General features: G+C 45.7%; 1 protein-coding gene across 2 annotated transcripts in view; it reads right to left on the bottom strand.

Annotated features, from left to right (window-relative positions):
* Positions 1-446: 446 nt before the first annotated feature.
* The window catches only part of MARCHF4 (membrane associated ring-CH-type finger 4), a 105,318-nt gene continuing 82,176 nt past the window's right edge, over positions 447-23,588 (bottom strand). For both annotated transcript variants that reach the window (XM_066553103.1, XM_066553104.1), the window contains exon 4: positions 447-8,790. In XM_066553103.1, the coding sequence (XP_066409200.1) occupies positions 8,429-8,790 (362 nt within the window). In that variant the 3' untranslated portion in view covers positions 447-8,428. The remainder of the gene's footprint in view (positions 8,791-23,588) is intronic.

The following is a 23,588-nucleotide window of genomic DNA, read 5'->3' as shown; positions in this document are numbered from 1 at the left end:
TGAACAGGAGATGTTCTCTGTTGAGAGCAGTTCTGTACAGTCCATGGGAAGGACACAGCACATCAGGGTGGGTACTCTGAAAATAGCTGTATGTACTTACCATGGTTGCCTCAAGCTTCTCTCTTCAACATAGGGAAGACACTACACAGGAACCTTATAGTGATGTTTGGTAAACAATTTTTGCTGTTGAATGCCATAAACAATTGATAAGTCAAAATGCTAACACATTGTGCTAGGCATGCTGAGCCCTGGCCCTTTCTTCAAATCTCCTTTTGTGAAGTCTTCGCCTCTGATGGGTAAAGAGAAGATAAAAGTTTACTGTGTGAGGCCCTGTGTGAATTGTGACCAGAAAGAAACTTTTTATTGTAGCAAACAAATGAGAAAGGAGATGAATTCCACAATGTGTTACAAGCGAAGAGAGGAAAGGAAAAGATTACCAAGAGTCATTGATTTTCTTTTTTTATTATGTATATTTTCATTAGAAAACAATCTTGAACACCCAGGAATAGTTTTCTAATAAACGTAAGCTCATGAAGAGCACTTGGAAGTTTCCATTCTGGGTTCAGGAGAATGACGGGACAGTAACACAGTTGACATGGTCATTCCTCTTAGTCAGCCCCTCCCTTGTGGCTGATGTTTCCTTACACTGCAGCCTTCCCTTCCCCGTGCTTCCTGCCCTGGACAAATCCACCCCCTCCCTCCCAACCCCACAGACATCTCTGTAGCTGTCTCAAAGAGAGTATTTCTGCATGGACACACCATTGACTCATCTCAGCCCTCACAGAACAATGTGATTTCCGGCAGGCCTGAATGAGGATCCCAGCAGCAGACCTGGGGGATCCATGCAGAGACACTGCTTAGTCTCCTGGGCAGACCCTGTAGTAGTGAAGGAGGCCTTAGGAGTGACTTCAAAGGGGACTCACATGTAGAGATGAAAAATTTGCCCCCTGGGGACGAAGATCCAGGGAAGTGTTCTTGCCATCCCTGCTAGCTACCTCCATTCTTGCACTCAGCCTCTCAGGGGCAAAAGTCCTGAAGGGATTGATGCATAGCTACGGGCTGGTTGTGCTTCTGGAATGAGGAAGATTTCCTCCCCAGGCCTGGCCTGCATTGCCTACAAAAGGGTTTGTTTGTAATGGAGAGCTGATGTAAATGAGCCAAAAACACGAGGGAACAAGGCCATTTTGATTTGCTACCGTATGAAGCTGACAAAGATTCTTGCTCTCCTGTCATCAGAACAAGCCTCAGCTGGGTTTTACCACCATCCAAAATACAAGTGCTTTGTCCTCACTGTGTTTCTGGCTCAGGTACATCATCCACTGTAGTTACCCTGAGGCTAAGAAACAAAAGATTCCCCATGCCATTATCCCACAGCTTGATAGCAGTGAAGGAGATGCTTCAAAGCGGTTGCTCTTCTGGATCAAGAAGTGAAACTCCATGAAAAAGGGTTCTGCTGGCCACAGCAGTCTAGAGGAGCGGGAGGAAGGTTTGTGTGCCTGTTAGCAAGGAGTAGAAGGGCTGTCCAGATTCCCATCTTGGAGATTGCTACCATTTGGTAGCAATGGATCACCCCTTTCCAAAGGAAAGCGAAGATGATGGAGTAGTGAGTGAAAGGGGAGGGAGAATATCATCTCATAAGAACATAGGTACTGAGATCAGCTGGTCAGAGAACATTAATTTTTGTCTCTCTAGCTAGAAAGTAAGATCAGGTGGGTTGGTTAGAAGTCTGTTCATCCTTATAGGAAAAAGGATCTCTATAAAGTGTGATAGAAGAACTCCCAGAGAAGTGTAGCAGGCTGGATTTTAAAGGAAAGCTCTCCTGTGATGAAGACCAAAGAGCAGAGTGGCTCTCATCAGCTTGAGCTGTGAAAGGATGAGACAGGTCCCTTGCAGGGGCCCGATGGGCATGTGCAATTTTTGTGATTATTAATATCATGACCTCTATCAGTTGATGAAAGCTGCCCAACAGTGACTTGCTAACAGGTGGTGATCCTGCCACAGAAGAGTGCAGCTGGAGGCACACAGCCTGATGCCAGCTCATCCATCCAGTGGGAGCTCTGGTACTCTGGTGAAGGCTACACTCTAGGAAGTCTCTTTGAGCAGACTCAGTCACTGAGACTGTCTTTGAATGATCAGGGAACTGAATGTGATATCCTAATTCTGTTTGGCAAAGCACATCTTGATGCATAATATAACAAAGAAAGGAGCATCTTCTCTTAGTACCTCTTCTCTACTGTTACTTACTTCTTTAAGACTCGGGTATCAGAACACTCCTTTTTCATTTTCTCTCTTTTTTTTTTTTTTCCTTTTTTAAGTAAGAAATATGGGAAATGTGGCTTCGAAAAGAATTTCTGTCTGAGTTCTTGTCCCATTTAGAAATCCATCTCTTTTCAAGCAGTTGTGATGGCAGCTGTTTGTGCTTTTGCATCATTGTGCTTGTGTGAGGCTCAGGTAGTTTTGAGGGGTCTTTAGTCTGTTTCCTGCTGCTGGAGCTGAGTGTCTGTTTTCCACATATTTCTGTCTTAATTAAATGCTATACAATAATGAGCATGAACTAAAGATAGGCCAAGAGTGCCATAAAAGTATTTCCCTCTTCTGTCTTCTCTTTGCCTGAAGTCAAACCCTATGTCACATTTTCCACACAGCAACTCCCTGGCTTCTGACAAGACCTATTCAAAAATCAAGTATTGTTGTAGGTTTATTTAGGTTTTTATCTCTTCTTTATGTTTTCAGGATAACATTTATAAATATATATGTATATGTTTACATATCTATTATCTTGCAATTCCAGTTCTGAAAGAGAAAAAAAATCAAAGGAGAAATTCACCCACTGACCTGGAGGTAATTTGAATAATGAACTAAGATAGTTTTTGATGTTTGTGTAAACAGCACAGAACTGTCAGATTCTGCTCTCCTTTTATCCGACATGATAGATGTGAGATCAAAGACAGCCTGCAGTAACTGCTGCATGTCAGACTTGCATTATTGAGGGAAATATTCCTAGGGCCACTGGTCCATTGCTGCAAAATGGAGGAAACCAATTGGTGTTTTCACCATATTTCCTTCAGCATGTAAGAAATGGTGAAGGTCAATGCAATAGGCTCCTACACTTGCTTGTCCTCTCAGGATTTGAATGTCATTGTTTATCAATGGAGTGAATTTACCTGTCTGGAAATGTGAAGGATGTAGTTCTGTGTCTGCTCATGAGATCTTCAGGGCCAGAGTCTAAGGATGGCAGAGGGGATGAGGCATCTGTTGCCTCAGGAATGAGAAGGAGCAGTCACAGGGGAGATGATGCTGGAGGGGAGATCAGGGTACTCAGCCAGCAGTCCCTAAAGCAATTGCACTCCTGACTGGTTTCCTCCAAGTGCTTGACCAACATAAAAGAAAACAGGGAAGGAGCAGCTCTTCTGACCATGCATCCTCACAAGAAGATGGACAGGAATCCTGGTGGATGTACCACAGGTTGGAAGTGCTAATGGTGCAGCCTCATCCTACACTGAAGAGCATTGGTGCTTTGCTTAGTCAAATAATCTTTTTCTTAAGGAAAACAAAGAGAGGATGCTTGAATGACTGACCACTACAAGTGGACAGAGGATGGTCTTCAGAACTGGAAATTCTTCAGAATGGTCCTCCAGCTGCAGCCATTGGCTCTAGAGTTACTGCTCCCATATCAAGGGCTTTGAGAAGAGCCAAGGATCTGGTAGGTGTGAATAGTATTTTCCTGTCTCCCTGAGTGAAAACAGGACAGCTGACACTTCTCTTGACTCAAATCTAAGCTGCTGACTTTCTCTTTCCTTGGGTTGCCCATCCCATCATGGGAAGGTAAAACAAGAACCTCTTCACCACTTGCTTGGGAAACCACAACAGGGAACAGACCAGCTTTTTCTGAAAAACAGCCCATAGTTTTTTACATTTTAAATTGGAAATCAAGTGTTAGCTGGGTATATGGGTTTTGCCAGCATTTGTCTTTTTTTTGTACCAACCAATTAACAGCAGGCACTGAGATTGGAAAAGTAAATATATATCAAAGACTGATGGTTATAGAGTTTGACTTACTGATATAGACTCTTAACATTCCCTGTGTTCTCTGGTGACCCTTGGGTTAGTGCATGTGCTTGACCCCTTGCAGGCACAGAGGAAGAGGGTTTGAACTTGGCAGTGAGTATTTACCAAGAGACAGGATGGCAAGAATGGAAGAGCTGTGAAGCTGGAGGCCAGCACTGATGTTTCAGTAGGCAAGAACAGCATTGGCAACTGACACAGAGCAAAACACCTCTGAAGAGCATAACCAGAAAAGCATTACCAGAAAGACCTGTCCAAGCTGACAGAAAATCAGGGGACTGGCAGAAATCACAAGATTGAGCAGGACCATACACGCACGATTTCTGATGATGGCTGAACACAGTCCTCCACACTGACCACCCCCAAACAATGCTGGAGGACCACAAAGCCCAAGAACTGAGGGGTCTCCACAGTGATAGGACCCAGAATTTTCTCCGTTGGGAGAAACAGCTGCCAAACTCTGCAAGCTTTGTTTGTCAGTGGAAGGTGATCTGACAGCTTTGTAACAAAGTACAGGGAACGTCTCTTCAGGGACCCAGCAGACAAGACTAGAAGAAAGACATGGGGAAGAAGAGATGCCTCTGCAGCATAGCTCTGCCCCATCTCATCTATCTGCTAGAATCACCCAATACACAACTTATTTTTCATGTCTCAGGAGCGTACTGTCTCCATTTGCACCTTTGAAAGTCCTGCATAGTAGCACAAGGAGATTGTGGGAGATGAGAGAACTGTGCTATGGAAGGAAGAGATCCTCAGTATTTCTGCCATCAAAACTTTGAGGAGGAAACAAAAAGGGAATTCAAAACCCCAACCCCCACACTAAATTTGCACTTGTTCTCTCAGGCTGGCAGCCTAGAAGTTCGTAAACTCAGAAGTACCTTGTTCTGGAGTAAACTGTTCTGAAAATAGTTTCCAATGGCTTCCCCCGAGTTTGCTTTGCTGGTGGCAGCCATTCGGCTCCCATGCTGGCACATGTATGAAGCTCTTTGAACAAGTTTTGACCTTCCTTTAGCCCCTCTGCCCATCAAGCCAGCTAATGACATGCTTCGTATTGCACAGAACACATACAATTGACAAGTTCATAGTGTTGTTTAAATATTAAACAGTCTAGACAGGCTTTTGAGTCTTATGCCGCTGTGAAAAGGCTCAGACCATGCCCATCTCTGAAACTGGGCTGCGGGATCATTTGCACAGTAAGACAGACAATAAGACTTGTATACATTGCCATGCAACAGAATAGACCCCAAACCGCCAGCCCTAAGTGGAAAGTTTATTTCTAAGCACAATATATGGAAAAAACAAACCAACAAACCCCACAGATATAGAAAACGTTGTAGCAAATCCCTGGTCAAGTAGGACTTCATGTCTGTCACTATCCTGCACCTCACAGCCGCTTAAAATGTCATGCAATGGAGGAGAGGGCACTCGGGCAACAGCCTCCGCTTCCGCTCAAGGAGGGTCTCCAGGGAGGAGAAGGCCGATGGGCTCCCGCTGTGATTCACACTGTAACCAGCAAAAGGGCAGCGCTGCTCACCCCCACCACACACCTTGTCACTACCGGCGGTAGACTCAGCACTTCAACAGGCTTTACCAACGTGGATTCTCACAACACCCCTGTGAGGTAGGTACGTATTGTTATTCCCCCTTTGCGTGGAGGGGGGACTGAGCCAAACAGCCCAAGGCTACAGAGTCAGTGGCAGAGCTGGAGTGAGAGTATGCAGAGTCCTGTGTGCTCAGAGTACACCACTCTTTCACAGCAAGTTGTGCTTCTGACCTCGTAACATTTTATCTGTTAGCCAAATTAAAGGAATTTGACTTCTCCATATTAAATGAGTGGAGGGCAGGGCGGGAAACGACATCATGGGTGACAGCTGTCCCTTCATCTGTGTATGCTTCCCCCTTCCCAAAAACACTATAATTACTCATCTCTTGGAATGTGGACAGCTTCCAGAACAGGCATAGGAGCGAGAGGCTGCTGTGTTTGCTTGCTTTGGCCAGGTTTCTCTCTACTGAAACAGTTCTTCCAGAGATCATTCATTGCAACACCTTCCTTCTGGGGGATAGCTACTTTCAGAGATGACTGGAACTGCCCCTTCCCTCTCCCTCTGCCCACCACCATCTCTCTTCTCCCCTCTGCCAAAAGTACTCTTTGGTAGATAGTAAATCTGGTCAGACAAAGGTACAGTGGCCTCAGAAACCATGCTGTTTGACACTGGTCCTCAATAAGCTGGCTTTCTCGGACGGTGTTCCACCTCCCACATTCTCTGCCAGAGAAGTAAGTACCTGTTCTGTTGCATTCTGATATTTAAAGGGACACTGTCAAGTAATCGAGGTGAAAAATACGACCTTGCCTTAAGCTGCTCACCTCCATCCTCAACGCTGCAGGATGGCTGCCATGCTCAAACACAGAGGCTGAAGTTTGACACCTTCTCCAGTCCAGAAACACTTGGCCTGTGACAGCCTGGCTGCCAGAGGAGCTGGTAGCCCCCGTTTGCCCTGTCTCCACAGAAGGTGCGAGAGGTGCTGGTATGATGATGGAGGGCAGCTGCATTCAGCCATCATGCAACGTTGCTTGGCACTGCTGCTAAATGGATGCAGTTTGGCTGAAGACTTTATCTTGATTTTGGAGAGAGCTGGGTTCAGGCTTGAACACTATGGGGTCATTGTTTTGTGATAGCTGAGCTTTTGCTCCTGAAAATCCCAGCTAATCTCCGTATTTCTAGGGTTCCTGCTCTTATGCTTCCTCTGTGGCAGCTGCAAAATAACTCAACCCCATAGAGCTGGGACATATCCTCCATAGAATGAAGACAGTCAGCAGGAAATCAGAAATATGGATTTCCTCCTGTCACAGAAGAAAGGTAGGGAGGAGAAGGACAGGGATGGTGAAAGGAATGGGGTGAGTGGAGAGAACCATACATGCCCAAATGGAAAAGGACAAAATCGGTAGGGAAAGAAATTTTATTTTCAAGCTTGTAAGAGAATATTACAAACAATGGAGAGTAAAAAAAGCCCAAACCCTAAAAACTATTTAAAAAGTACTTGACAGTGTCCCTTTAATATCCACAAATGATTCAGCCATTGTGCATTGAAAGAGAATGTTCCTGAAGAGCAACCGATACGTTCGAGGATATATCCCAGAGAGGGAGACTTATTAGAAGTGCTACACAGTCAGTCAGCAACTGTGCTCCCTCTTCAGACTAACTCTCTTTTGGATGATTGAATGGAATAGACTCTGTAATAAACTAACAGACTGGATGTGAAAGGATCAGTCTACAAGACTGAGTGAGACTGTTGCAAATTGAGCAGCAGAGATACAGACACCAAAAAAAAAAAGGTACATCTCCAATGCATGAGTGTCTGAATCAGCAAGGGAGCAGAAACCCACCAAAGATGGGTCAGCTTCTTGCGATTAGAGTAAAATGGAAGGAAATTAACCTGGAATGTCTGCATGGAAAATGATGTGTGTGGGTGGCAAGGTCTGGATGCTGGATTTGGGATTATGAAGGCATGAATCACACCAGTACTTGTGCTTGAAACACCTGCGGAACATTTGTACAAAATTTGCCAAAAATGCCTATACGTCAAATAAAGGTTATGGAGCACCCTCCCCCCTCCCAGTTCTACCCTCACAAACCCCTTGTCAGGAACATTATGAAAAAAACAGGCTTCTTGGTGAAATTTGGGTATGCCTGGATTTTGTTAAGATTTTCTTAGTGAGATGATTCAATCTGTCTTCTGTAAATCAATACTGAAAAATCCCCAGCCATTTCACTTCAGGTACCCCACGGTAAATCAAACAAGGCTCCAGTGACTCATGAAACAAAACAACTCATAGCCCTGGTTAATTGGAGTCTGGAAAATAAAACCACTCCAAATATTTCGTTCCCTTCCATGTTTTTATAAATCTCACACTTTGTGTGTGTTTGTGTGCGCGTGCGTGTGTGTACGGGGGCTGTGCACAGAGCGTTACCTATTCCAGGTAATAGGATTTGTAAGACATGCTCAACCGTCTGTTCCTCTGCTTCCCCAGAACTCTGCCTACTCAGTTTGTAGTCTGTATTGCACTTGTTTTGTTGGTTTTTTTGTGATTTGGGTTGTTTTTTTTTTCTTTTTTTTTCTTTTTTTTTTTTTTTTTTAAACAGGCTGGAAAACATTAACCTCTTTAGCATGAGTGTGCAGCTCTCCCTCCACCTGCTTTTTTCCTTAGCTGGCCAGGTGCCGCCTCTTATATCTTGTGCAGTTACTGAAAAAAGAAAAGAAGAGAAGAAAAAAGAAAAGGAAAGAAAAAGGCACACCATGCTCCTCTGCTTTATGAGTTCTTTGTCTCCTCCGCTTCATGTTAAGGCCTCCTGAATTCCTCTGCTCAGACCGTCGTGACCCTCATGACGAGCTCTCTGTTACTACTAGACTGACTCCTCTGTTCGTGAGGCCTCAGGTGGCTGAGTATATGCAGGATGGTATAAGCACAGTGGTGGTCAGAGAGGGTGCCTGTGGCATGGCCGGCAGCCCGTGCCCCGCTGTCGGCTGGAGCGGAGTTAGTGGCTGTACCACCAGTGGAGGACGAGTGGGTGGTTTGGGAGGAGGGGCGCTGATTTGTCCTGGTCCCTGTTTTTTGCTCCTCCATGTCCTTTGTTTTGTCATAGTTCAGCACTTTCCACTGCTGATTGACCGCCTGCCACCGTTTAAAAATCCGGTAAACCGAGGGCCCTTCGTGTATTATTAGACCTGGAGGGAAGGGGGAAAGAAATAGACATAAAACACAAACAAAACTTTAGAAAGAACCATAAACCTTCCCCAGCATTTTCCCCCAGTTAGCTGGCTAAGCTTAGCTCTCCAGCCAGTGCTTTCTCAATGATAAATCCTGTATTTTAATTACCGACAGGCAGAGCACTGGTGCTCCTCCTCTGCTGGATCCCTTTTTCGCCTGAATTAAAGGGATGACGGTTTTATCTCAGCCATCGACAAACGGATCGTAAATGAAGCACAGTGAGTTATGCTCTTACAGCAAAAGAGTATCTGTTTACCAACAAATGCCCAAGGTTTATCTCTCACTGGGCTAATTTTGCATGCTGCATAGGCATGATTCACTGGGCTCAGGCGTGTGTTTGGAGGGGGTGTAGCTGCAGCTGACGTGTCACTGACAGCTGTGCACCAGCGCCGTGTGTATGCACAGCCCATGTCTCTCCCCACACACACAGCAGCAGAGCAGACACACATGTGGAGGCCAGAAGCAGCAACTGAGCAGAAAAAGAGGTTCTGTCTGTGCCCATAAGTGGTTTGTTCTCCAAGGCAAAGTTTTGCTCATCTGCAGAGCAGGTACCTCATCCAGCATCGTTGCCTCCTCTCAAGGGGGAGCTCAGCATGCTTGACAGAAAGGGCAGAGGAGCTCCCAGTGTGTGCAGAGCATGCAGGCAGTGCCTGTGTCCTGCCGCCCACCTGCAGGCTTAGGGCTGATGTCTGGGGATGGCTCTGTGCTGTAGGACATGGCACTGCTAATGGTCTCTGTGTTCCTAAGAGAAGGAGCAGCTCAGGCCCCTCAGCAGCCCAGCAGCTATCTCATTTCCCAGCTGTCTCCATCATCCTCCCCACCCTTGCATGAGATGAAGGAATTAAATAATTTTAGCTGCTTGGATGATGACAGTACTTGAGTATTAAGCTCTGCTATTATTACTGAAGTTGCAGACTCTGGCTAGACCCTGTGGAAGCACTAGGTCTAGCAGTGGCTTCCACACAGGTCTTCCCCACTGAGGCTGAAGGAAGCTGCAACATCTCCTGTAGACTGGCTTAGCTGGCACACCGTAATATACCTCACAAGCTTTGCTAGACAATGGGATTTATGTGGAATGAGGGGAGTCTGCTTTGCAGCCATCTGTCTCTTAGGAAAGTGCCTTTGTGTCCCATGTAACTGAAGCCAGACCAGCAGGCAGGACTGGGTGAGTTAGCACATGGATGGCTTCATTGTCCTTAATGATGAAGGCTTCACCATTCTGGGTCAGGATCAAGATTATCAAAAACCCTTCTAAGAAGAGTAGCTCTCTTGCCTTCCTGTTGCAACCATAAAAATACATGAACAAGACTCACAAGAATCAAACCCATGCCTAAACAAAGGGGCTGACTTGACCAACAACGTGTAGAGAGATGATGGACACCCCAGAATAAAGTGGTTTACAGCTATTACTGATTAATCAGATGCTACAGCTTTACCCACCACCTACCTTTTCCAGACACTTCTAGCTTCTGATGACAGGTAATTACTGGAGACAACCTGTGCCACATCAGACCCTAAAATACCTGAAGGTCATCTTACCCTCAGGGCTGATCTCCCCATTACCCACTCACAGGATGCAGCCACTTGGTTTCTTAGGATCAGCATCTGATGTCAGAGAGTTTAAATCACTGTTTCAGTACAGATTGAGTTTCCAGCCTCCCTGGTTCTAAGCATAACTTAGGAGCCCTGCTGACTTGATCCCAGATTAGCTTCAGGGGGACTCACATTCATTGAAATGGGGTGCTGAGCCTGCTCACTGGCTGTAGAATTAACTCCATTGGCTAGCTTGTACGCAGATCTGACTATTTTGGGACAGGGAATGGTGGAGGGCACCACAGTACGAGAGAGCTCTACCCTCTGGTTCCCACAGGCCACTGAGATTGCACAGCTGTAACCCTGCAGTGCTGCTGGCTTTTTATAACCAAACTCAGTGATGTCATAATAGCAAATGTGGGTTTTCCTTCCTGCTTTGAAACATGGTTGAGAATTCTGACGTGGTCTGATCAAAGTATCAACCATAAAAAGCAGGACTTAGGGAAAGCCTGCAGATCCAGCCAAGGAGACAGAGCTTTGAAGCATGCCTGAAGTGGATCAGCCCATGACAAGGGACATTAGACATACATTTAAATGAGCTGTCTGATCAGTAATGAATGAAATTCCACTCTGATCAGTGTTTCTCAGAGACCACTTTAAGCCTGGGATAAAAGAGCCAAAATCAAATGTTTTCTCTTTGGCTGTAGAACATTCTCCATAGAATCAAATCCATTCTACAAAGTATTAAACACCGAGCCACGATTGTAAATCTATTCTTAATTACCTTATCACAAATATTTAATGTGCAGCCTGATTCAAGAGGGCTGTTTATAAAATTCTTGTTTGTTTGCCTTCTAATTATAAATGTTTATGATCTTATGCAATTAACTGTGTGATGCTGATGGATGGGTTGCTGAGTCAATTGAGCAGCTGTTTTCTTAGATAGTTTTGGTCTCCAAATATTTATAAAAGTACAAAATAACCTCTTTTCATCTGTATTTACTGGGCTCTAAATTACTTATCGATTTCCCAGTGTCAAGCTCAGGAAGCTGTAAAATTAAGAAGGAACCAAGTGGAGGGGTGGGCATGGAAGCGGAAGTAACAGTGATTCATTCACAAGAGGAAGTGCCAAGAGTAAGCAAGAGTCCATCAGTTAATATCAAGCTGCAGGATGCTTAATGCTCTCACTGAAACAAATCTTGTCTGCCTCAGATAAATTAGGATCAGAATTCTTACATTCAGCTCTGTGCATCCCTTAACAAGAACACCGCTCCCCTGAAAAATCATTCTTGTTGACAGGGGTGAAATGTTCAGTTTAAAGGCCAGAATTCAGTGGGAAGTCCTTTAGGAAGGACTGTTTCCAACTTGAGGTGTCCACTTAGAAGCAGTTATTCCATAAGCCAAATCCTCTGAGTGTGTAAGATTACAGGCTGGTGTGATCTTCTCTCTTTGTGCAGTCCTCAACACAGAAATGTCTATATCAGAGTTTCAGATGGATTCTGGGAGTGTCCTGGTCCTTTTCTACTCCTCCCCATTTTATCTTGCCCTCTTCTGCTTCACAAAATCTGTTCTCAGTGGATCCTCTGTGAAAACCATCCTCTTCAGATGGAAAATTTCTGTGAGCTGTACACTTGTTAGTCCAGATCGTTGCCTGCTTCATGAAATCCCTAGTTTGTGCTGGGTGAAGTGAAGCTCCCATGGAATGAGGGCACTCATGATGTGCTGCTCTCATTCCCATTTTCTCATGTAGAGACCTGGCTGGATCAGCATTGGATTAAATTCCTTGATCTGAAAGTTATTGAAAGCTGGAATCTCTTGGGAATAGATGAGACAGAGATGCATTGCATCAGTGGGCTTGTAAGAAAACTGATCAAGAGAAAAGTCCTCAGCCCAAGGGCCAGAAGGGCTGCTGGGAGAACAGTGGCAGAGTAACAAAGAAATTGTGTTTGTGTCTCTGGATGGGGAAGCGGTACCATCACAGCTGCTGTACCACCATCCTGTAAGATTAACCCAGGGGGTTGTGAGCCTCCAATTTAAAGTAACTTTGGAGCAGCAGTTTCCCAGAAATGACATTCAGTGAATTCCTGAACATGGTCAGTCTCTGCCACTAAGTGATGTTTTCCCCAGAATTTTCAGCCTCTAATTACCCTTCCTCTTATTCCAACACCTGCCATGCATTTTCTTGAAAGAAGCAGGCAAATTTTTAAGGCAGGAACTGTTTCACCTGTTGCCAGTAAGGAAAACCACCGAAACAGGGCTTCTGCTGACAGTGGGTGGCTCATCACCCCTGCACTGACACTGATATTATCTACACAAGAAAAAAATCACAGTCCATTCCAACCAGTTGCCTTCTCAAAAAGGCCCTGTCCTGTCACCTCTTGTTTCCACCTTCAGCAGGACTTTGCCTTTTTGTTTTCCTTTTCAAATGCAATTTCATCTCAGCCAGACAGCTGCCATGCTTCAGCCTGTTTCTGTTGCTTTCATTATTGGGTGTCAAGGGAAGATTATGGCAGCTGTGATCAAAGCTTCATGTTTGCCTCCACAGCAGTTGTGACTCAGGCCAAGGTAAACCAAGCTTTCTGGGAGATAACACTTTATTTGCAAGGCTTTCTCTCTATTGACATCATTGCATACACAAACCCTTCCCTCCCTTTCTGTGAATTCTTTAATCTTTTGTGACAATCTCAAATTTCTGCACTTTTGTTTCCAAAGCTCCACCAGTTCAGCCCTCACCAATCTTTTTGCCTTAATCTTATCTTATTTGCTCCATCCTTAGTCACCTTTTATCTTGACCTAAGAACAGGAAAGTGGCCGATGATCAATCAGGAAAAGAGAGCCAGAAGGATCTGTTCATGGAAATACAGGCTTGGAAAGGGGTACATAGTATCTGGCATCCCTCACCATTGTACCCAGGTCAGTTCCAGCTGAATATGACAAGTTCTCTGAACAGCCTGGCATTCTTAGGTGCTCCTGTGGCTCATACTGAAGGCTGCAGAGGAAATGGGGAAGAGGGTGAACCTGTGCTCTTCAGGAAATGGGGAAGAAGGTGAACCAAGGAGCAGGGAGAGGTAGTTTTGTATTTGAAAACAATGCCATGGCATCAATGTGACTCTGCACTTGGGCTGATTTGGAGGAGAGTTGTGAACCCCGGAACTGACCAGGCTGGGAATGAGGTAATGTCCTTCTTCTCCTCAATACTGCTCATCATCTCCAGAATCTTTTCATTTCATCTCCCTTTTTTCTGCAGGTGAACTCCCTAGCAGGGTGCAGTCTCAGGGCAGAGAGGTGCAGTATCAGCACTGTAACATCCCACCTGCCTTTTGATTCCCTGGTGAAATAAACTGGTCTGTCACTGTCTTCAGCAGTATGACTGGTCCAGCTTGTGTTTGGGATTCTGACTTCTCATTCCTAAGGGTAATGCTTTGCACTTCTTTATTCAATTACATCTTGTTGATTCCTCCAATTTGCCAAGATAATTTCAAATTTCAAATGCTGATCTGATCCTCCAAAGTGCTTGCAGCCTTTCCAAGCTTGGTGTCATCTGTGTGTTTTATAACAGCAGATACTATTTAATTATCTAAGTCATTAATAAAAATATTGAGGACAGCAGAGTCCAAAAGACTCTCTACTTGAAATGTGTTTCCAGTTTACAGCACACCACTGACAACTACTGAGAAAGCAGTTTCTCCATTGGCTGTACACCTGCATTATAGTTATTTAATCTAGAACATGCTTCTCTGGGAGGAGAGTCCAAAGGCAAGGCACCAAGAGCATTGCCCAAGCCACAGAACATTAAACTAACAGCTTCCTCCTTAGCCACTTTGCAATTACCCTTCCAAATTACATCTGGTTATACTCCTGTGCTCACCAATTGGTTGGCTAAGAAATATTCAGTATCTTTCTATGAATCAGTTAAGCTGATTTGCCCTTCATTTCCTCAGTGCCTACCTTCATTATCTGATAGAGATTATGTTTAAAGTTAGGTACTCTGCTTGCATTTCCCCAGCTGCCTGGCACCTCCTGCATCCTCCTCAAGTTCCTGATGATGAAATCTTCATGGGTCAGCCACTGTTCCTGCAGCTGTCTCTGAAGCTCATTAGGACATGCTGACAAGGACAGAGCTAACTCATTTGAATATTTTTGAGGCTGTTCTTTTCTGATTCTGCCCTGGGCTCCTTTCTCCTCATTAAAATTATTTTAGTTAAATTTTGAGGACTGAAACAAAGGCAACATTTAACTATTTGGCCCTTTGTTATCAAATACTATTTGAGCTCTTAGACTTGCCTTGCTCTTATTCACTTATGCTTATGGACCCAGTTATTTTTGCTTTCTGAATCTCTGGATGGTTATCTTGGGGCTCAAGTCTGACAGCTCCCCATGCCTGTGTGATTTCTAGAGACTTTTCATTAGTTGAAGGTTATTCTTTCTGTCTTTTGTGTGATTGCAGCTTCTGATTTTGGGTCCTCAAAGAGTTCCTGATGCAGCCTCTGTGCTCTTCTCCCACGCTTCTGAGCTTCCCCCTGCACAGGCACAGTTTGCTGCTGTGCCTTTAGTATCATCCCTTTTGGCAGCTGTGAGCTGTTCACAGCTCTTTTATCCTTCAGATTCTCTTCCCAAGAGACACTTGCTGCTCTGCTCCCCTGGGGCTGCTGCTGCTGCTTTTCTGGAGTCCATTATCCTCACATCTTACTTTTCTTCAGCTCTGGAATGCTTTCATTAAACAGTTGCTTCCCATACAAACTACTGATACATTCAAATTTTCAGGGAGTCTTTGCTTTCTGTGGAAATCGAATACGAAGTATAGATTCCTTCATAACTATCATCTCCCCTCTCCAAAATATAATTTTTTCCCCCAGAGCTGAACAGTCTACCCTGCATACAGGATTAGTTCCTACTGGTTAGCCTGGAACACATGGTACTGTCTTTTAGAAATTTCTGGAAGCTGCAAGACACTGGACCAGTGATCAGGATTTCTCTAGTCCACAAGACTTTTAGCAAAGGTCTGCTCTGAATAATGCTGGAACTGTACTAGGAGGGTGTGCAAACTTAGCAATTGCCAGCATTTAATGAGATAAAGTATAAATTGAAAATATATTCATAATGATTAGAGCTCAAGTTGATCATTCATAATGATCAAGAGCTCAAGAGCTCAAGAATGCTTAACATATGGAAAAATAATTAGCTGATTATAATCAGGCACTTTCTTATCAATCATTCTCAATGCACTTTTTTTTAATGTTTAAAGAACTGATTATGTATGAGTCTAAACTGTGTTTTGGCTCAGCAGGACTGGGATGTCTGCATGGCTGGACTCCCTTGAATGCTGCTATCACTGGACATGGCCACCATGGATCCCATGGACCTGGGGAAGTCAAAACACTCCTTCTTCTGCAAAGTGTACTAATGGTAGTGAGGTTTCACTGTCACACAGCTTTCCCAGCACTGTCATGCCATGCCTGGATCTCCTGGCCACAGGGCCATGACTCCAGCAAAACTGAAATTGAGCCCCTCAGAGATTGGTACCTCCACAGCCAGGGAAGAGCTCCCACCAGTGTGCACAGAGGAGCTGTTCCCAGTCTTTTATGAAGGTTTGGACTCTTCCATTTTGGGTCACTAACAAGCTGAAACAAGCTGGCCCATAACCTTCCAGTGCTGACTAAACAGAAAACCTTGTGTTTATTACAGCTCATTTCTCCTTGTTCAAAGGCAGCTGTGCCTCAGAGCTTCCTCAGCCCCTGGTGGGCCAGGACCACCCTCCAAGTGCAGTGAGAGCCCTTCTCCTTCCCTGCTTCCTCCACCCCACCTGGCAGAGCCAGGGGAGCAGCAGATCCCACCTGGGCAGGTCATCATGCTGTGCCCCAAGCTCTCTGCAGCCAGTAACACCCAGCCCAGAGTCAGCAGGAGCCCTGCGAGGTGGGACATGGATCCAGCGTGCTGGCACCTCAGGGAGTCCCCACAGCTGCTGCTCCACCAGGTGGGTGATCCTGGGGCACAGTGTGGGGGATTGGGGACACAGGCAGCTCTTTCATTACTGCTGGGAGTGCCTGGTGTGGCAGCTGGCAGCATCCCTCCCCCAGGAAGCACTTAGATTTTGCAGGATGAGGCTGAGCTACATGGTAAGAAACCATTTCTAGGCTGTGACACTGCAGCATGTCCTGAGTTCATGTGACACAAGTATGCAGCAGTGATTCCTGTGGGCACAGGATGCCACAGGTTCCTCCTGGAAGCGGGAGCTGTCCATCTCACAGACATGGCATTTGTAGCTGCAGGAGGAAGAAGGCTTCATCCAGCAGGATGAATTGAGTTGACAGGTAGGACTGCCTGTCATGGGGCTTGTGGGGCTCATGGGAGCTGGGGGCAGGGTGTTGCAGAAGCATTTGGGGAGCTTTTATGGCTGCAAAGTAATGAATCTTCTCTGTGAAGTGCTGCCTCCATCCCAGGGCAGCCTGCTCAGCCATGTTCTCCACAACACACGGGCAGGGCCCTGTAGGGCTGAGCTGATAAGACCCAACATGAGGAAACACTGGCAAAATTAAGGAGCTGAGAAGAGCTGTCCAATAGAAAAGAAATTTCATTTTCTTCAGCACTTCCACGTGATTTGTTTGCAATGGGAAAATAACACCAGCTGTCCAGCAGAGATGTGACAGAGGAGCTGGGCTGACCCCTGCAGTTGCACACAGCCACACCATGGCCCTGGAGATGCCACAGTACTTCCATCTGTAAACATACAAACTACCAACCACAACTTTCTCCTCCTGCACTGCCCAGACCAGTACTCTTTTACCCCTTGACTCAAAACAGTGATAAAAACTACCCTAAAGGAAAACAAGAAATAGCAGTGAAAATAGGTAAAATGAAACCCAAAGAAATTCTTGCTCAGGCAGTAGATAAAAGCATAAACTGAAGTACTCCCATAAACTCAGCTGGCTGTGGACAGATAGAGCAAAATGGATGTTGTGCCCTAAAGGGCCCTTGTACTCCTGCGGTATTTAATTCACAGGGCATTATAAAGCAGAGGATTAAAGGGAAGTCTGTAGTTATGCAGGCAGCAATAAATGAGACTCTTCTTGGAAAAAGCAACTAAATAAATAGAGATGGGAGCTCCACCAAGAGAACACCCCCTTGCTTCTGAATCATGCCTCTCCAGCACCATTCCCCACTTGTGTGTCTATCCATAACTGTGCCAAAACAGGAGGGACAGGGCTTGGAGGCAGTACTCATATCCCCTCTTGCTCTCTCAAAGTTTCCCCTCCTTGCTTTGTAGCTAGGACTGGGTAGATCAGATTCTCTTGGAACCTTTTTTTCCCCTCTGAATTTAAAATGGATATAACAGCAACACCCCACATCTTGAAAAGGCTTTGTTCAAGAGGTGAAAGACATTCATTGTGTGCATGACAGATACTGCAAGGTCTTTAAAAGAAGGGAGTAAGTAATCATTTCAAGCTAGGCTAAATAGAGCACTGGTCTCTAGGTGATTTTATGGGTCTTTTCCACCTTCAGATTTCCAGACATTCCCTACAGAAGTCCATGGAGTTGAATACTTGTGATGAAGAGAGAAAAAGCACGCAACTTCCACTTCATTCTGTTTGCAGGATGGAAACCATTCCTCCAGGTCTGGGTCCTGAACCTTCCTATGCCATAGCTAATGCTACTCTGACCAAAGCACTGCATGGGCAGTCATGCTGATCCCCAGACATTCCAGGGACACTCCTTTAGAAGGACAACACCACTGTGCTGTGCAGGGTTTGGGAATCTGCCTTCACACCTGCTTGGAGACCTGAAAAAGTCACATTGTTCCCCAAAATGGAAGAACACACGTGTATTTGCAGACAGGTTAAAATGTTTCATTTGGAATTGAATTTTTAAAAAATGTTGTATTCTAAATTCTGACACTGAATTTGAAACACTCAGCATGAGCAGTCATCTCTAAATGTTAAATCAAAATGCTTTGTTCAAGAATGATCAAAACATGACATTTGCTTATTGAAAGTAGAACTAATGCCTCCCTCTCTGCTTTTATTAGCAAATGAAATTCTGTAAGGAAAAATGAGAATAGTTTCACAATTTTTTCATTTTCCAAGGGATGCAGGTCCTGTCTGAGCCCAAATCCTCCAGACTATTCCAGTCACCTCAGTGCATTTTCACTAAGAGAAATATAAACTAATTAGGAGAGACACAAAGGTGAGTACAGATCACCCTTGCCATCCCCCAGGGTAACCTAGGGCACATGGGCTAAACTAAGGGACCTGAGATGCCTGTGATGTCACACGTTGGCATGTGCATGGTGATTGCCTCTACTGCCTCACTGGAGTGAGATGTGGGCATCTTTCCCCTCCAACATGCAGGAAGGCATCCCAAGGATGTGAGGCAGAAGGTGATCATGCTGGAATTACCCAGCCTTTTGTTGGGATAAACAGGTTCCTGGGACACACCATGGTGCAGCCTGTCCTGTGCTGCTTTGTCCTTCACAGCCATGGCAAAAAAAAAAAAAAATCTTTAATTGCAAACCCAGGATTTCTGTGAGATCTCCCAAAGCCTTTCACCTTGGGTGCTGCAGCCTCTCTCTGCTCCCTGATGATGTCCCCGCAGGTCTCACCCCACCTTCTCCCCTGCAAAGGTCTTCACCTCTCCCACAGAGGCCCTATTCAAAATTAACAAAGGGTGGTAGAAGCCAAAAGGGCCAGGGTCTGTTATTTCTGATCTGTTACTAGCTAGGATCTCTAGGAAGGCAAAACATGTTCCTTTCTTCTCTGCACATACAAGGGTCTTCCACCAGAGCTGAAGGCCTTTGTGGCTACAATATCCAGATGAGTGAATGCTGACAGAGGCTGAGGGGCAGGAAAGGGTTTACTTATGCCTATGGGATCTGCCAGTGCTGAGCTCACAGGTATGACAACAGTGAATGGAGCTGACCGTGGCTAAACCTGCAGCAAAGGTTTAGAGAGCCTTGCAGAACACAGAAAGGCTCTTCATGTGGCTGTGGCTGAGCAGAGTGAATTGTCCTACCTGGCATAGTATGGATATTGTGGAATCAACTCTGCCATGGGGCAGAGGGACTCAGGCTGCAGCTGTCGTTCATGGGTCTTGGTGCAGGAACAAAAGCACTGCTTCAGGGAGTAGCTTTCAGGAAGAATTAAGTTTAGCAACTTAGCCCATAGGCTTGTTTGCAATATTCTTCATTACAGCCTGTTGTATCTGGGTTGAAAGATGGCTCTGCTGGTAGGTAGCCATCAATCAGTCTCTACAAGGTGATCCCAGAGCTTGATTCATGTGTCTTCATATTAATCTCTTCTTACCTCTGCTTCTGGCTCCCCACTGAGCTGGGGAAAGCAGCCTCATCCACTGTACATGGGGGGTGACCCCACCGTGGTCTCATCTGTGACCATGGAGTTGAATTCTCTTTCTACAGCCACAACAGCCTGCCATGGACCACAGCTTCCACCTCCAGGAGTAATGTGTCTGTGGGATGCAGGCTGTAGTAGGAGGAGTGATGGGACAGAAGGCAGTTGGAAAAACACAGCCTGGCACAGAACTGAGGACTTTTTTCATCCCTTACTAGACAGCACAATTTGTGCAGCTGGCATGGGAGATCCTACCAGCTGCCTACAAGGGAATTTCCTGCCACAGTGTAGAGGTTGTGACAGGCAGGTGAGTGCTCCTGCCTCTGCCCACGTACGGAAACTTAACCCAGGGACACCAGGCATGTGATTTTGTCAAGGACTTTAGTGACAGTAAGGCACCATTCTGATTGTACACAAGATGCAGTTCATAAGGTAAAATAATTTCTTTTCTCCCTCAAAAGAAGTTAATTATGTTGCCCTCATTAAATGCCAAGCACACTGATCCACTGGAGCAGAGAGCACCATATGGTTATTCACGATAAAAACATCTCTGGAGCCCTGCTGCAACGGTGGGGCCCTGCTGGAGATGCATGTGGGGAAGGAGTGTGGAGCTGAACGAACACATGTGAAAGCCTAGGTGCTGCTCAGGTTGTGCTGGAAGCCAAGTTCCTTCCCTGCAAAGAGGGAGAGCGTTCAGAGCCAGGTCCAAAGCTGTGTCTCTTTGCTCAGCAGCGACTGGAGCTGTGCTGGAGTCCTGTGGGCACATGGAGCCCTGCAGTCCTGCCCACTGCTGGAGCACGTAATGCACACGTGCCAGCTGCCCCTGTGCTCTCTTATGGAACAATCAATGCAACAGTGGATAAAAATAGGTCCCTTCTTTCAGGGGCAGAAGGGTGGCTTGTCTCGATTTTGCCAAGCATCCACTGTTTCTGGATAACAGCCAAGGAGTCAGAGGCCAGATCAGCTTTGCAGCATCGCTTCCCCTGATGCTGGCCCAGCTACAGGGCCCACAATGATTGCTCCCCAGGAGGGACCCTGCCCAGCTGGATCGAGAGCCCCACAACATGCCCTGTGGGGACTGTTCCTGTCTACTCAGCCTCTGTACAGCTGATAGATCAATGATGTGCTCAGTGGTTTTTAAAGCACGCACATTGTGGCTGAATGTGTCCGACCGGAGTTCATGGTAAAGAAAAGGTGACTTTGCTGCCTAGCTTTATCCCAACTGCCTGCTCTGAAGGTAGGACCTGGATCTGGCCACTCCTATTAGCTCCTGATAGCTCCAGTTTACATGCAAAATGGATAAGAAGTGCATGAAGAGCATGGCAAGCAGTGCATCAAGCTGAAAGGCTCAGAAGACTTCTGTATATTCTCACAGATCTCTTCCAGGTATGCCAAAGCCACACACATTTGCTGTGTGGGCTGCTGTCAGGTCTCTCCTCCAAAGACATTTGCTGAACTTCTCTACCTTGTGCTCTGCCTTTAGGGTGTCATTGAGCCAACATTTGGGTTTGGTGCTTCCTCAAAACTGATTCCCTACTGCAGTAGCAATTCTTCCAGCTTGGTACCCTGGGGGACTTGTGTAGACCTGAATGAAAACATCTGCTTTCCTTTTGAGAATGGGACTGATACAGATGAAGACCAAGACCCTGAAGACACTTCAATTCTCAGTTTCTTTTTATTTTGTTTTGACTTTGACTCCTAAATCCTTTGAATGCTGAAGGCCCAAGTGACCTGGCTGGATAACACCCCGAGGCTACCTCAGCCCAGCATTTCCTCTGGAAAGCAAAGCTCATTTAGAACAAAACCCCATTAGTCTTGGCAGGAAGCTTGAATTGTCACTGTTTCAAGGAAGCTCCATTAATTACTGTTCCCACTGCACTAAGAAAGATCAAATGCTGTGGATCGGTTTTAATTGGCTATTGATTTCTTATGTTATTACCTATGGTTGTGCTGAGATGCTGTCAGACATACTGGATGCTTTTGATTATTCTTTCTGGCAGCTGGGATTAAAAACAGCAGGCAGACATTTCCTGATCTGTAATGGATTGCCATGGTGTGCCAATAAGACTCGTTGGCTGGATGAACGGTCCTGCTCTGCCCATCCTGTGCTGCTGAGGTGCAGTGCCATTTTGAAGGCAAATACCATCAGGGGCCAGCCAGGGAAAGAGCGGGAAAAACTTCAGAAAGCACGAGGATTTAGTGCTTGAAGAAGTGCCCTGCTGTCAGCACCAAGGCAGGGTAAGCCAGGGAGGAGGGACTTGGGCACAGACAAAGCAGAAGTGCCCATCAGTCAGTGATCCAAGGAGAGGCAGATCAGATTACTTTTGCATTGCTGAGGATAACTCCCCAGCATGCCAGCCTCAGGGATACCCCGTGTGATCCCAAGCAGGCCAGCACACACAAACCATATCACCACAGCCCTGTGCACACAGCCTGCTAATGGCCCTCCTGGGACATGCTTCTCCCTCAGAGCCCATCTGGGGATGCCTGAGCCTACTCTGTGACATGCTCTCATTAGCTGGCAGAGTTCCTCCCTGTTTAACAGGAGATGCTTTCCTGTCCTCCTGACCCCAAATGACACCTTATTCTACAAATGTCGACTTCTCCTAATTGCACCTTGACAGAGAGAGAGGCAAACCCCTCCTTTCCTCTCCAAGGACTGTCATTTAATTAACAGGCAGGTATCTCTCAGGATTTAGAGGCCAGCTCTAAGCTGCTACTCTCTCTGCTCAGTAACTGAGGCCTGTGAAGGCTCATTCCATTTATCTGTGCATTTCGATAACCGCATTTTTGCTAATCTTGCTATGCAAGAGATTTACCTCTTGGATTTACCTCTCATGGACCATGGTGAGAGCAGTTAATCAAATGAACAGTCCCCATCTCACTTCTCATTCCCTTCCTGGTTCCTGATCTCAGATGTCTGTGTTGTAGATGACTTCATAGCAGAGCTGTACCTATGCTGGCACCATCACCAGTTTCTAGTTTAATCCAACTCTCATATCTGTCCTACAGACATGGCCAGAGATAGCACAGATGAAAGAGAGATCAGAATCAAAGACATCGAGGTTGGCTGGATATCAAGAAGCATTTAATTTGTTCCTCCTTCACAAACTGGGATCATCTCTCTGCAACCTGTTCTTGACATATGTTTTCTAAGAAGTTCTTAAATAAAATCCAGTACTGGAGATTCCCACAAATCCCAAGCAATCTTTTCCAGTGCTTCTTGCCCTCCTGTTAGATGTCTGAGAGCAAGAGGGAGAACAGTGTTGAAAGCCCATTTTGCACATCTTGCCCAGAAGGACAGAGATTCTGGTGCTTGGGGCCATACCACCTGTCCCACTGATCATGAGGAGCAAACTGGTTTTACTTTGGTTGTGGTTTTTGTTTTCATCATGGGTGAAGAGGTAGATAATGGTTCCTGTCCCTCCCAACTGTTTTTGTGGGGCATGCTAGACCTAGAAAAGTCCACAGAAAACTAGTATATTACTGAAGGTTTAGTGACTGAGGGTCAAATCCAGACCCCTGGATTTTGTTCCATGGATCAATGGTCTCTGAGTAAACAGACATATTTTGAGAGTTCAGCTTGGAGATGATCTGACCATTTCAGAACAAATGAGGATAACTACAACTAAATGATCTGTGCTGAGGGAGCTGTATGTGCAAGGAAGCACTCATGCCCTCACCTTTGACTCCACACTGGAAAAGATCAGTGCTGCCATGGGATTACCCATGCAAATTGCCACAGATATCTCTATCTTGGCAAATTGATACCTAAATCCCTAACTGACCAGGTAGAGAGGAGATCACACAAAACAGCTGGGCAGTTGCTGACTGCCTGTCTGATTTTATTCACACCTCTGCAGAGTTGGTGACTCTCCAGC

The sequence above is a fragment of the Molothrus aeneus genome, chromosome 7, assembly GCF_037042795.1.
Source record: "Molothrus aeneus isolate 106 chromosome 7, BPBGC_Maene_1.0, whole genome shotgun sequence".
NCBI lineage: Eukaryota > Metazoa > Chordata > Aves > Passeriformes > Icteridae > Molothrus > Molothrus aeneus.
Note: the sequence above shows the minus strand (reverse complement) of the source record. Positions and strands in the feature narration are given on the sequence as shown.